The sequence below is a fragment of the Sinocyclocheilus rhinocerous genome, unplaced genomic scaffold (assembly GCF_001515625.1).
Source record: "Sinocyclocheilus rhinocerous isolate Xijiao unplaced genomic scaffold, SAMN03320098_v1.1 scaffold777, whole genome shotgun sequence".
In the NCBI taxonomy this organism is placed as follows: domain Eukaryota; kingdom Metazoa; phylum Chordata; class Actinopteri; order Cypriniformes; family Cyprinidae; genus Sinocyclocheilus; species Sinocyclocheilus rhinocerous.
Genome location: NW_015649562.1, coordinates 1 through 13,585, shown reverse-complemented (window position 1 = coordinate 13,585; position 13,585 = coordinate 1). Strand labels below are relative to the sequence as shown.

General features: G+C 36.2%; 1 protein-coding gene across 1 annotated transcript in view; it reads left to right on the top strand.

The window, feature by feature from the left end:
• Positions 1 to 7,259, top strand: part of LOC107710633 (xaa-Pro aminopeptidase 1-like) — an 11,922-nt gene extending 4,663 nt beyond the window's left edge. Inside the window, 12 exon segments of the mRNA XM_016515461.1 lie at positions 1 to 170; positions 1,183 to 1,272; positions 1,354 to 1,404; positions 1,547 to 1,605; positions 1,886 to 1,963; positions 2,055 to 2,126; positions 2,840 to 2,852; positions 2,928 to 3,027; positions 3,118 to 3,291; positions 3,415 to 3,491; positions 3,729 to 3,827; positions 7,120 to 7,259. The exon segment at positions 1 to 170 is cut by the window's left edge and continues 22 nt beyond it. Coding sequence (XP_016370947.1) covers positions 1 to 170; positions 1,183 to 1,272; positions 1,354 to 1,404; positions 1,547 to 1,605; positions 1,886 to 1,963; positions 2,055 to 2,126; positions 2,840 to 2,852; positions 2,928 to 3,027; positions 3,118 to 3,291; positions 3,415 to 3,491; positions 3,729 to 3,827; positions 7,120 to 7,239 — 1,103 coding nt within the window. The 3' untranslated portion in view covers positions 7,240 to 7,259.
• Positions 7,260 to 13,585: the final 6,326 nt, after the last annotated feature.

Here is a 13,585-nt window from a genome sequence, read left to right as displayed (position 1 = left end):
AGGAGCATTTGGAACTGGACAGCCCGAGCAAACCAGAACTGACCATACAGTGTTTTCCATATGAGTCTGTGTACACGGAGCTGCGGGCAGTTTGCGCGGCGCTGGCGCCCAAAGAGAAGATGTGGATTTGTGACAAGGCCAGCTGCGCTCTTACACAAGTCATACCCAAGGTGAGTCCAGATAGTCAGTGATTTCAGAGTTTGTGGCTCAAAAGCACTTCAAGTTTATACTTATATATTATTTCCTAAATAAATATCAGTATATGCTTTCAACGTAGATCATATTATGGAAGTTGAATGGGTTTTGAATTTTTTTTATTTATTTATTTTTTTTATGGTTGCAATATGACCCGTCCTCAATAGCTAGGGAATAGTTTACCAAAAATGAAAATGAGCTGAAAATGTACTCATCCTCAGGCCATCCAAGATGTAGATGAGGAACAGATTTGGAGAAATGTAGCATTACATCACTTGCTCACCAATGGATCCTCTGCAGTGAATGGGTGCCGTCAGAATGAGAGTCCAAACAGCTGATAAAAACATCACAATAATCCACAAGTAATCCACACCACTCCAGTCCATCAGTTAATGTCTTGTGAAGCCAAACGCTGCGTTTGTAAGAAACAAATCCATCATTAAGGTGTTTTAACTTTAAACCGTCACTTCTGGTCAAAATACCAGTCCATAATCAATAATAACGCTTCCTCCAGTGAAAAAGTCCATCCTCTGTTGTCCTCTCACATCAAAAAACAGTTTTAGACCATTTTAAGACTTTTCATTTAGTCTGAAGCAACGGTTTGAAGTTAAAAACATCTTAATGATGGATATGTTTCTTACAAACATGCAGCTTTTCACTTCACAAGACATTAATTGATGGACTGGAGTAGTGTGGATTGCTTATAGATTATTGTGATGTTTTGATCAGCTATTTGGACTCTCGTTCTGACGGCACCCATTCACTGCAGAGGATCCACTGGTGAGCAAGTGATGGAATGCTACATTTCTGTTCTGATGAAGAAATAAACTCATCTCCATCTTTGATCACCTGTGAGAGAGTAAAGTTTTAGCAAAGATTCATTTTGGGGTGAACTATTCCTTCAAGAGGTCTTGCTATTTTACTTTTTCCATCTAAAGTGGCTGAATATGAATACATATTATTGATTAAAGAATTGTAACTGTCCAGGCCCACAGATCTGCAATCCCATACACACCCTTATGTCTGGCTAAAGCCATCAAGAACCCCACAGAGATCCAAGGCATGAAGATGGCACATGTAAGTCCACGTGGCTAGAGATAGTTCAGAAAGCTTACACTTTTTTGCTTTATTTATACTCTTTATTTATTTTTATCACAGATCAAAGACGCAGTGGCGCTGTGTGAACTTTTTGCTTGGCTGGAGAAAGAGGTATCATTGTATACAGTTTGTTTTATTCACTGGAAAGATATTCAGGAGTCTTTCCTCATGTGTCTGCTTTTTTTGTAGTAAAATTTCCTTTTTTATTGAATGAATGAAGAAAATATAAGGCTTGTATTTTCGATTTGTACAGATTCCCAAAGGTACGGTTACAGAGATATCAGTGGCAGATAAAGCAGAAGAACTGCGTAGGTGAGTCAAACATGCTGCATTTGACCTGCAAAAAGAATCAAATAATGATTTTATCCACACTCAATGACTTAATTACATTTATATATATTTCTATAAAGAACTGCAGCAGCATAATACTGATGTCATGTTTGGCAGTGAATTTAAAATGCTGCATTACTTCTTGTTTTTGTCTTGTATGAGATTTTGGCGCCACTAACTGGTGATCTGTGGAACTGCAGACAATGAGGCAGCAAAAAAATAATAAAAAATATTCAATTGAAAACCTTTTCTTTCTATCTAGTCAACAGAAAGACTTTGTTGGGTTGAGTTTTCCAACTATCTCTAGTGTGGGACCAAATGGGGCTATAATACATTACAGGTCAGCTCTTCTGATAATCCAGTATTTAAGGAAACACTTAATGGAATTTTTATTTTATTTTTAAGTATCCTTTTCTGTCGTGTCTTTTTAGGCCTCTTCCAGAAACCAACAGGACTCTTTCTCTAAATGAAGTTTATCTTATTGACTCAGGGGCTCAGTACTTGTAAGCACATGAACACTGCTCAAAAGAAATCAGTCAACCTAAGATTACATGTATATGAAATATAATTTTTTATAAATTTTGTCTTGTATGAGATTTTGGCGCCACTAACTGGTGATCTGTGGAACTGCAGACAATGAGGCAGCAAAAAAATAATAAAAAATATTCAATTGAAAATCTTTTCTTTCTATCTAGTCAACAGAAAGACTTTGTTGGGTTGAGTTTTCCAACTATCTCTAGTGTGGGACCAAATGGGGCTATAATACATTACAGGTCAGCTCTTCTGATAATCCAGTATTTAAGGAAACACTTAATGGAATTTTTATTTTATTTTTAAGTATCCTTTTCTGTCGTGTCTTTTTAGGCCTCTTCCAGAAACCAACAGGACTCTTTCTCTAAATGAAGTTTATCTTATTGACTCCGGGGCTCAGTACTTGTAAGCACATGAACACTGCTCAAAAGAAATCACAGTCAATCTAAGATTACATGTATATGAAATATAATTTTTTATAAATCTAATGCATTATTTCTATATCAATTTTCCTTAAGAGTGTATATATTATTGTATATTGTAATAAATCATTTTAATTTAACTGGAATATTTATTTAAATTGTCTGAAAGAGCAATAACTATATTTGAATGTGTAAACACCTGAGTTAAAATAAATACAAATAATATCTACTATGAAATAATTTTTTTTATCTTTGATATTCAGAGATGGAACTACAGTTTTTTTTTTCAAGATCAAACTCTCTTCCAACTTTACAGTCTGAAAACTGTCGGTCTACCCATAATGCTAATAGTTCTGTCCTTCCACGCTCTGATCTCCACAGGAATGCTTTACATATGTCCTAAAGGGACACATCGCTGTCAGTGCTGCTGTTTTTCCCAATGGAACCAAAGGTACGTCTTTAAAACCAGACACTTGAAGCAGTCTTACCAGTGAAGTTGAGAGAAATGTTTTGTCGCAGTGGACTGTGCTCTTGTGTGCAGGTCACCTGTTGGACTCGTTTGCTCGCGCTTCTCTCTGGGACTCTGGGTTGGACTATCTTCACGGTACCGGCCACGGCGTCGGATGTTTCCTGAACGTGCATGAGGGTCCGTGTGGCATCAGCTACAAAACGTTTGCAGATGAACCTCTGGAGGCCGGAATGATTGTCAGTGATGGTAGGGAAATGCATACGCGCTTTAATAATTATTTTCTTATTATTATTTAAGTGATATCTCTACATCATATATTGTGAATGACATCTGAGGTAAATTTGAGTCTTGTGCATGTTTTGTTTCCAGAGCCTGGATACTATGAAGATGGATCTTTTGGCATTCGGCTGGAAAACGTTGTCCTGGTAATTCCTGCCAAAACTAAGGTAACTACTGTATCACATCACACCATAATCTGTTCATATTTATGCCTAGAAAATACATTGATTTCCGACACAGTTTAATCAAGGTTAATTTTTGTCCAAATGTTTGTGATGCTTCATCCACACCAATAGGTGTCAGTGTTGAGTCCAAGATATAACAGCACTAAACCAAAAATTATTTAATGCATCTTTGAGAGATCTTGTGTATGTTATTTCAGCTTTTCCTTTCCTTTCTTTCAGTATAACTACAGAAACCGAGGTAGTCTGACATTTGAACCCCTCACCCTGGTCCCCATCCAGCTGAAGATGATCAACACAGACCTGCTGACACAGAAAGAGGTAAGAGCAGGCCAATAAATAGTAGGGCCTAGTGTTAATTTTGTCAGCCATTTTTTAATTTAGTGTTAGTCCTGTCTCAAATTTACTTTTTAGTTATTATCATATTTAGTCAACTTGTCCTGTTTTTGTTCAGTCAAGTTTTCGACACAGTTTAATCAAGGTTAATTTTTGTCCAAATGTTTGTGATGCTTCATCCACACCAATAGGTGTCAGTGTTGAGTCCAAGATATAACAGCACTAAACCAAAAATTATTTAATGCATCTTTGAGAGATCTTGTGTATGTTATTTCAGCTTTTCCTTTCCTTTCTTTCAGTATAACTACAGAAACCGAGGTAGTCTGACATTTGAACCCCTCACCCTGGTCCCCATCCAGCTGAAGATGATCAACACAGACCTGCTGACACAGAAAGAGGTAAGAGCAGGCCAATAAATAGTAGGGCCTAGTGTTAATTTTGTCAGCCATTTTTTAATTTAGTGTTAGTCCTGTCTAAAATTTACTTTTTAGTTATTATCATATTTAGTCAACTTGTCCTGTTTTTGTTCAGTCAGGTTTTAGTCGACTAAATGTCTGAGAATTTTAGTCTAGTTTTAGTCTATGAAAACTTAGTCACATTTTCGTCATGCTGTATAATGGTTAAACTGAAAAGAAAAAGAAAAAAAGATTATTTTGCTCAAAATTATAATTGTTGTCATTTCAGAAATGTATTTTTACATTTCATTAGAAGCATTGCACTTTCACCAATAAGCACTAATCAATAGAATGTCGTATCAATATCATGCACGTCATATCAACTCATACACATGGTTTATTTTACCTAATCTAATGTATTGATTTATTATAGACTATTTATTATATATATTAATATCAAAGACTTACATATACACTCTCGTCTGTCTCTATTATGAAAACTGGTAAAACAAACAAAAAAAATATTATTACAATGAAATTCCTAATTCCAATAATTCCAAATTGCAATAATGTTTCTCTATTAAAACAACTGTATATATTTAGCAACCATAATCGCAAAAAATATAGTCGAGATCTCATGACAGAACACAGACTGGCTGAATGACACTTTCATTTAAGCTGAACATCTCACATGGAGATCGCTAAACTTCAGCTTACTTGTTTGTTGGTGTTTTCAGATCATCGTCGGTGCTTTCGCAATGTAGAGCGCATGGTTGCCAGATTGCAAAAATTAAGTGAAACACCGGGCCGAAAATGTATCCTTTTAACAGATAAGCTCTGATTTGTGGATTTGAACTCTTGAAATCTGGCAACCGCACACATGAAAGCTCGTGTAGTAGAGGCGTGTACAGCAGTCCATAATAGTTTGTCTCCTCTTTTTTTTTCGACAAAAATAAAACGATATTTTTGTAAAGTTTTTATTTTTAAATTACATTTTAGTCTCATCTTTTATCGTCAATGATATTACATGTTGATATAATCACAGTTATCTTTATTTACCATATTGCCCCGAATATAAGACAATGTTTTTTTCTTGGAAATACATCTGAAAAAACGCGGTCATCTTATATTCAGGGTCTAGACTTTGACATGTCAATAATACACCCACAACAATAGGTGGCGCCAAATACGCATAAAACGAGTGTGTCATGAAATACGTAATGTAATGCGTGTTGTAAAGATCGCGAGTAAAAACAAAAGAAAAAGAAAACCTTACAGCTGCATGAGTCGTGACTGTCACGTTAGCCTGATGGGACCAAACTCCCTTTGTGATTTTAAAACGTAAGACAGTACCCAGAAAGACAGAACCCAGTACTACAGTAAGATTTAACTTCTACTGTTAATAAGATTTTGGTAGGCTACTAATAGATGGATAGCCTAAATGTTCTAATTCAGATGGGCTACCTGTTTTTTATTTTTTATGGTATATCAAAAAGTGTATATTTTTTAAATGTGATTGTTGGTACATTTTACCAGTTTTTTACCATACTTTCAAAACAAAAATGAAAATAGGAAAAATATGCAATATGAAAATAATTGAAGACAAAATGTGTTTTACTGAGAAAAAAACAAGATTTGGTTTTTAAAAAGCCTTCTTCCGAAAGGTATTCCTGGAAAAAGGGGGGTCGTCTTATAATCAGGGTCATCTTATATTCGGGCCAATACGGTACTTTATTGTCGTCTCATCTTAGTCATGGGAAAAATGCTAAAAGCTAAAAATTAACATTATTAGGGCCGATAGATTTTTTTAAAATTTAGTTTAGTTTTAGTTAAGTAGTAGTGGTGCTTTACATGATAACAATGTACTAAAAACTAAATTTTTTCCTTTGCATTTTTTTAAAAGTTTTGCGAAAAAAACTAAAACGCTGTATTATTCATGCCAGCCCAGTAGTTGGTGATGCTACTTAGTAAAGAACCACTGCGTGCCTGCGCACATAAATATAGATTGAGCACGTAATACACAAGCGAATGAGATCACTTTTTTTACAGTTTCGCATTTTTTGTATTTTACATGATGATAATGGTATTGTTTTCAAAAACTTTGTAACCCGTTTGTATTTTCAGGCCCACAAAATACTGCTGTTGTCTTAATAAACAGATAAAATACATAAAAAGTTTTGTTTTTGGCAAAAAAAATTATAAATAGTGTTGTATAAACACCCCCAATTAGCATGCTAATAGTGAGCTGTGTTTTTAGCTGTTAGGCTGTTTGTAGTCCGTTTGTAACTATGAAAAAAGTCTCACAAACATTGTTTGTTTTAAAGTGTTTATTTATTTCACTACTCACTGCTGTGTGCTCTTGGATGGGTTAAATGCAGAGCACAAATTGCGAGTATGGGACACCATACTTGGCTACACGTCACATCATACTTCCTCATACATACTTCCTTTTTAAAGCCCAAAGTATACTTCAGTTTTGACACGAATGCTAGCGTACACTTGTAGCAAAGCACACAGCCTTTCAAAGTAATACTCAAGTAGTTGCATTTCCAATAATTTGTTGTTCAATCTCAGTGGGTCAGTGTTGCCACCTTGTGGACAAACTAACTAGTGCAAAAAAATTCAAAACATGTGCAAGCAGTTATAAAAATCTGGCTATGTGTGATTGCGTACTCTGCTAATGACAATATTTACATCATGTTACGATTAGGTAGTTTACATCAAATCACATCAGCATACATGTAAAATCCGAAGTATACTTGCTTAATGCTAAGACCTCGTGTGAGACACAATATTTGAGTACATAAATCCTTTAAACCACTCTGAAATGGCTTCCATTATTGCATGGATTGCTGTAATAATATATATTTGTCATCCTGCAGCGTGATTGGGTGAATGACTACCACAGGAAATGCCGGGAGACGGTTGGGGCGGAGCTCGAGCGGCAAGGCAGGAAGGTGGCTCTGGATTGGCTGATCCGAGAAACTCTGCCGATTGTCTAAAAATATTGACTGATTTTTTTGTCATCGTCGTAACGAGCGCCAGTGATTTTCCCTGTTGTTCTCTCTCAGTCTTGGTCTCTATCTGCTTTTCTGGTGGATATATTTCACTTTCTGCTTCTTTTGTAAAGCACGCTTTCATCAGCTGTTTTATGAGCCAATTAAACTGTGTGGAAAAAGAAGCACAGCCTTTGTCTTACACAAGCATTCATTTACATTGTAAGAAAAAGAGCTGCACGAACATTCTGCTAAACGTCTCTTTTTGTGTCACATCACATGATGCAAACTGTTCCTTAAATACTACCTTTCTACAGCTGCATGTAAAAAATGGGCGGGGCTAGGATGATGTTGGGGTCGTTGGCGTAGTCCTGCAGTGGGAGTGGGGTGTGTATGGACACTGTGTGAGGGGGGATCCTGTCCTCCTCGTGTCCCACAGGCAGAGGGTTGGTGTAGATGTAGTGGATGCGTGAGTTGTCCTTCAGCCCCTCCTGTCTTCTGAACAGGGCGAGCGGGTTACGACAACTATGGGTTTTCCTCACACACATAACACCCACTGGCTCTTCAGGAACCTCGCAGGCCACAGCGCTCTCATAGACGCGTGCCCGCTTACACTTCCTGTGACACAAAGATACGTACCATTACAGCTATTAGACACACTTTAGGATCCAATAAGATGGTCTAGACCAAATAAGACAGCTATATACGGAGTCCTATAAGGCAGTGTTTCCCAACCGGGGTGCCACATTTCTGATGTCGCCAATAATTAGCCTTCTGATTGCCACCATTGATGGACAATTTTTAATATTAAAAATATCTGTATGACATTATATTCTGCAGTTCTTTCCTGTTGTACCGAATATCTATACTTTTCAAATTATCATATCGAAATTAGAAATTAAAATATTGTGACAAAATTAATTTTGTAGGGTGCCACAAGTTTGTTAAAATTTCCAAAGGGTGCCGCGACTAAAAAAAGGTTGGGAAACACTGCTATAAGGGACCTGGTGATGGAAAGAAAAATATTTCAATGCTTTTGCATTCTCTAGCAAAACTTTGGAAATTCTTGAGAAACTTTGCAATCGCACTCAAAACGTTTACATTCTCTTGCAAAAGTACTGCGCTTTTGTGGAAAACTGTGCATTCGCTCACAAAAGTTTTGCGTTTTCCCTGTGAAACTTTGCATCCTCTCGCAAAAGTATTTAGTTCCTCTGAAAAACTTTGCATTCTCTCGCAAAAGTTTTGCGTTCTTTTGCAATAAACTTTGCCTTCTCTGGAGAAACGCAATACTTTTGCGAGAGAATGCAAAAGTTTTTCCCAGCAAACTCGGAAGCATTGGAATAAATTATATAATAATGCAATAAATAAAGTCATTTCATTCAACTTGACAAATGCTTTTAATATAATTTGGAAAGACATCCTGGGATTTTTAATGACCACAGAGAGTCAGGACCTCGCTTTTTAACGTCTCAGCCGAAGGACGGTGCTTGTTGACAGTATAGTGTCCCCGTCACTATACTGGGGCGTTAGGACCCACACAGACCACAGGGTGAGCACCCCCTGCTGGCCTCACTAACACCTCTTCCAGCAGCAACCTAGTTTTCCCAGGAGGTCTCCCATCCAGGTACTGACCAGCTCAACCCTGCTTAGCTTCAGTGGGTAACCAGTCTTGGGTTGCAGGGTGATATGGCTGCCGGCTAAGAACTAAGAATATGTGACCCTGGACCACAAAATCAGTTTAATAAGGGTAAATTTTCTGAAATTGTGATTTATGAATCATCTCAAAGCTGAATAAATAAGCTTTCCATTGATGTATGGTTTGTTAGGATAGGACAATATTTGGCTGAGATACAACTATTTGAAAATCTGGAATCTGAGGGTGCAAAAAAAAAAAAAAATCAAAATATTGAGAAAATCGCCTTTAAAGTTGTCCAAATGAAGTTCTTAGCAATGCATATTACTAATCAAAAATTAAGTTTTAATATATTTACAGTAGGAAATTTACTAAATATCTTCATGGAACATGATCTTTACTTAAAATATAGTTTTTCCTCCCAACTTGTATTATTTCCATCACAAAAGTTGTTCGAGTGAATGCAAAGTTTCTCAGGGGACACAAAATCATTGAAATACAATTTATTTCAATGCTGAGTTTGCTCTCAAAACATTTGCATTCTCTCGCAAAAATATTGAGCTCCCAAAAACTTTGCGTTTGTGCACAAAAATGTTGAAATACTTTTCCCTCCCACCATATATTTTTTCCATTGCAAAGTTTTGCAAGTGAATCCAAAGTTTCTTGAGGGAATGCAAACGTTTTGTGAGTGAATGCAAAAGCATTGAAATATGTGACCCTGGAGCACAAAACCAGTCTTAAGTCGCTGGGGTATATTTGTAGCGATAGCCAACAATACATTGTATGGGTCAAAATTATCGATTTTTCTTTAATGCTAAAAATCATTAGGATTGCTTTTGCAAGCAAACTCAAAAGCGCTGAAATAAAGTATATTTCAATGCGTTTACATTCCCTCGTAAAAATATTGTAATGGACATAATGAGGTGGGAGGAAAATTTTTGGAAGTGAATGCACATTTTCTCGGGGGAAAAATACGTTTGTGAGAAAACACAAAATCATTGAAATATTTTTTTTTTTCTCCCATCTCATATACTTCCATCATCGTGTCTCTGCTCCGTAGCTATAAAAATGCATCTTTCTTTTCATTTCAAAAATACTTTTTGTTTTCATTTTGAACAATATATCTATGGTTTTAAAATTAAAACTGCAAACTTTGTGAAATATTTTGCACACAAAAAAATGCCATTGCCAATTCATTCCATTTTTTTTTTTTTTTACATCTGTTTACTCACATTCTGTGTCTTCGGTACAAGATACAGCTGATGATTCCTGTCACTGTCAGGATGCACAGAGCTACTGAAGAAAGGGTGATATTGAACACCTTGACTTCTGTGTGAGAAAAGAAAAAAATATATAGATAGCATAAGCACATTTGCTTGGTTTTAAATGATAAAACAGTAAAATATACTGTTAAAGATGAGACGCTGTAATTGCCAAATGCTAGTAGATCATATTAATGAGTTAAAACACGCTTTACTCACCATAGAGAGCGGCCTGTGTTTCTGTGTCATTTGGTTTCAATAAGGCTGTCCCATTAAAAGACAGATCGATCCCTGTAAAGCTCATGCTGATGATGGCATAGGCCAAAAGTGACCAACAAACTGGTCAGTCTGGAAGGAGGTGGTGAGAATATTCATTAGTATGAAGCCATGTGACTGTATGTGGATTTGTTTCCACAGAAACGCTGCTACCTCATCGCCCCAGTGGCCCCCTAACTTCATTCAACTTTGACAGTTTGGGGTCTTTAATCATCCAGGCCACATCCCAGAAACACAGCAAAACAGTACGTTTTTGTGCTTAATCCAAAGAATCCAGAGCACAAGATTAATTTGGAAACTCGTTAAAAGTGTTTGCGCAAAATAAAGTGGAACATTTCATAACATGTATGCAGCGTCTCTTTCAGGAGGGCCTGCTGCAGTCTGAACAGATAAACACAAAGCCTGCATTCATTAGCATCCATGCTTCATTTCATCTGGGACTTTGAAAACAATATTACACAATTAACCCTGGCTCTCGACATGAGAGTACTGGGAAATAATTCCATGATGCTCACACATTTTCCCACATTGTTTACAAAATGCTACATATTCTTGTTTAACCTTCAAGGTTCTTTTCTGGAATAGCTGGTTTCTATTGTTAGACAATCCCACTGGCCTTTCTATTTATAAAATAAACTGATTTCGGTTGAACATTCCTCAGACACAAATCTACACAAACATTGTGAATCTGGCCACAATGTGTATTATCAAGACTGAGACGGCCCAGTAAATCATAGTGCAAATGCATCGTACATTTTCAGTGTCTTCATACATGCTCTGATCATGTTTAGAGAGATTATGAAAGCTGTTCCTTACAAATGGCGGAGAATTAAACCATACCTAACTTCAAACGGCATATTTGTACACAAAACATATGTACACATCAATTAAGTATAGTAGTTAAATAAATGTAATGATTTCGTCTACTACTCATGCAATGCTCACACCAACCGCTAGATGTCAGTGTTGACGCTCAAATCATGCCGCTACTCAATCTATTATTATTCATGTCAGAGGAATATAATACAAATTATAGACACATAAAATGTAGAAAAACATATAAATGTATAAAACACGCATCTGCCTTTCAAATATTAAAAATTAAATACAGACACAGGCAGCTTTGGAGTTTTGCATTTTTTCATTTGTTTTCAAAACGATAAATAGCCTACTTTTGATTACTAGCCTACATTTTCTTCGTCGAATATATAATTTGGCGACTAACAGTAGCCTAAAAGTTAAGAAACGGTTTGTTTGTAAACACTTGAGGGTTCCTGTTAGAGAACTGACGAAACGTTCAGGTTGAACTCGTTATGCTCATAAATGTACGTTTTTACACGTTAAATCAATAACGGAGTCATCTGAATTGCAGTAGGTAGCAAATAAATCAGAATATAATCAGACTTGCCGCATAAATATTCGCTTTGTATAGCCTATAGCCTATCAAGCACGCGCAGGACGTGCTAAAGTTACAAGTAAATATGAGCAATAAAACGAGTCATATTTTAAATTACTACACATAAACCGTTCTGAGCCGTTTTGCAATGAGTCATGGATCATTGGCCTATGAGCTGCAGATTTATTGGCTCTTCATTCAATAATTTGTCTTTGTAAACATACCACTTTTTCCGAGGAAATTTGATTTGTTTGGCTGTTGTGTCTGGTCATTTTATGGCAAATGGAAATCAAGTACCGGTATGTTCTCTTTTAAGATAGAATGCTGAAAGGCACAATCAAATAACACCGTATTTCAGGCCTGATACCAACATGTGGAATACATTACCATCTTGTTTGGTCTCCAGCCTGAACATGGGTTAAAGAGTGCTGGGTTTAATTATTTGTGTAAACGTGTTCCTCTTCCAGTTGTGCCAGAGTCAGTAGATTTGATGCAGAACCGTGTGCCCGGCGCATAAGAATTCATGGGATCACTGACACCTCACTGCCCTCCTCAGTGTGTTTGCTGGACAGCCTGCTGGGTAAATCTCAGTTATATTGGACTCAGACATGGGTCAACGAGAGGCTTCAATGCTGATTTATGACAAATGCCAGTTATAATAACATAGAAAGATCGTTCTCACCATACACCAAAGGCCGCCACACAAATACCAATCTATTCTTGCGGGTCGTTCCCAGTGATCTGCCTACAATTTTTTTTTTTTAAATTTCATTTCACAAATCAATATTGTTCCTTTAACAGTATGATAAGCCCAATACAGATGTAAACATTACCAAATGAAATATTGATAGTGTGAGAAATTCAGTTTGAACCATGTGGTGAAAAAAAAGTCATTCATTGTTTATATATTAGGCCTAATATTTTTAAAGGGACAGTCACAGAGTTGAGGCGTATTTTCAGAATTCAAGAAAAAAGAATTCTGAGTTTATATCTAGCAATTTTGATGAAAATAAGTCTGAATTGTGAGATAAAAAGTCACAATTACCTTCAGATGGTGCAGATTCCTATGAAATGACTGGATTCCGCCTGCGAAAATTTGCCAAACAATGTGACCACAATAACCGGTGAGTGACAAACTCACAAAAAATTCATAAAGTGCATAAGAACGTCATTACACAATAAAAGCATGATGTTTTTATTTCAACAAAAACTACATTTCATGTAACCATTTATTTGATTGGGTTTATGTTATGCAAACTGGCAGTCTAATAAAAAAAGAAACATATAAAACTAAAATGTTCACTATCCTGCTAATTATATCTGTATAAGTCTATGTTTCCACAGCTGGAAATGGCATATCTCAGTGAAATATAGACAACAAACTGCATCCAAAATGGGAACTATTTATGTGCATGATGTACATAATATATCAGTAGTTTTACATGGACCATGACCCATTAAACAGACTAATAGGGGCTTTGTGATCCTAGTCGACCCTACATACATACAGAGGATAAATACGGGATATTTATAATGCATAAACACACAATATATACATATGGACATGCAACATATAAACATTCAACACAGTGTCACAGGCACAAAACTCATTATGAAGACAAATATTTAGTTGAAAGTAAAATTTTAAAATGCAAAAGTAAATGATCAAAACCCATATTATGTTCTAACAATCTGCGGCAGTTTCCTGAAGAAAATAGTGAATAGTGTTATGCAACGCAGTCTGATCTAAAGCATCAGAATGTGTTCATTCATCTGAGAAATATT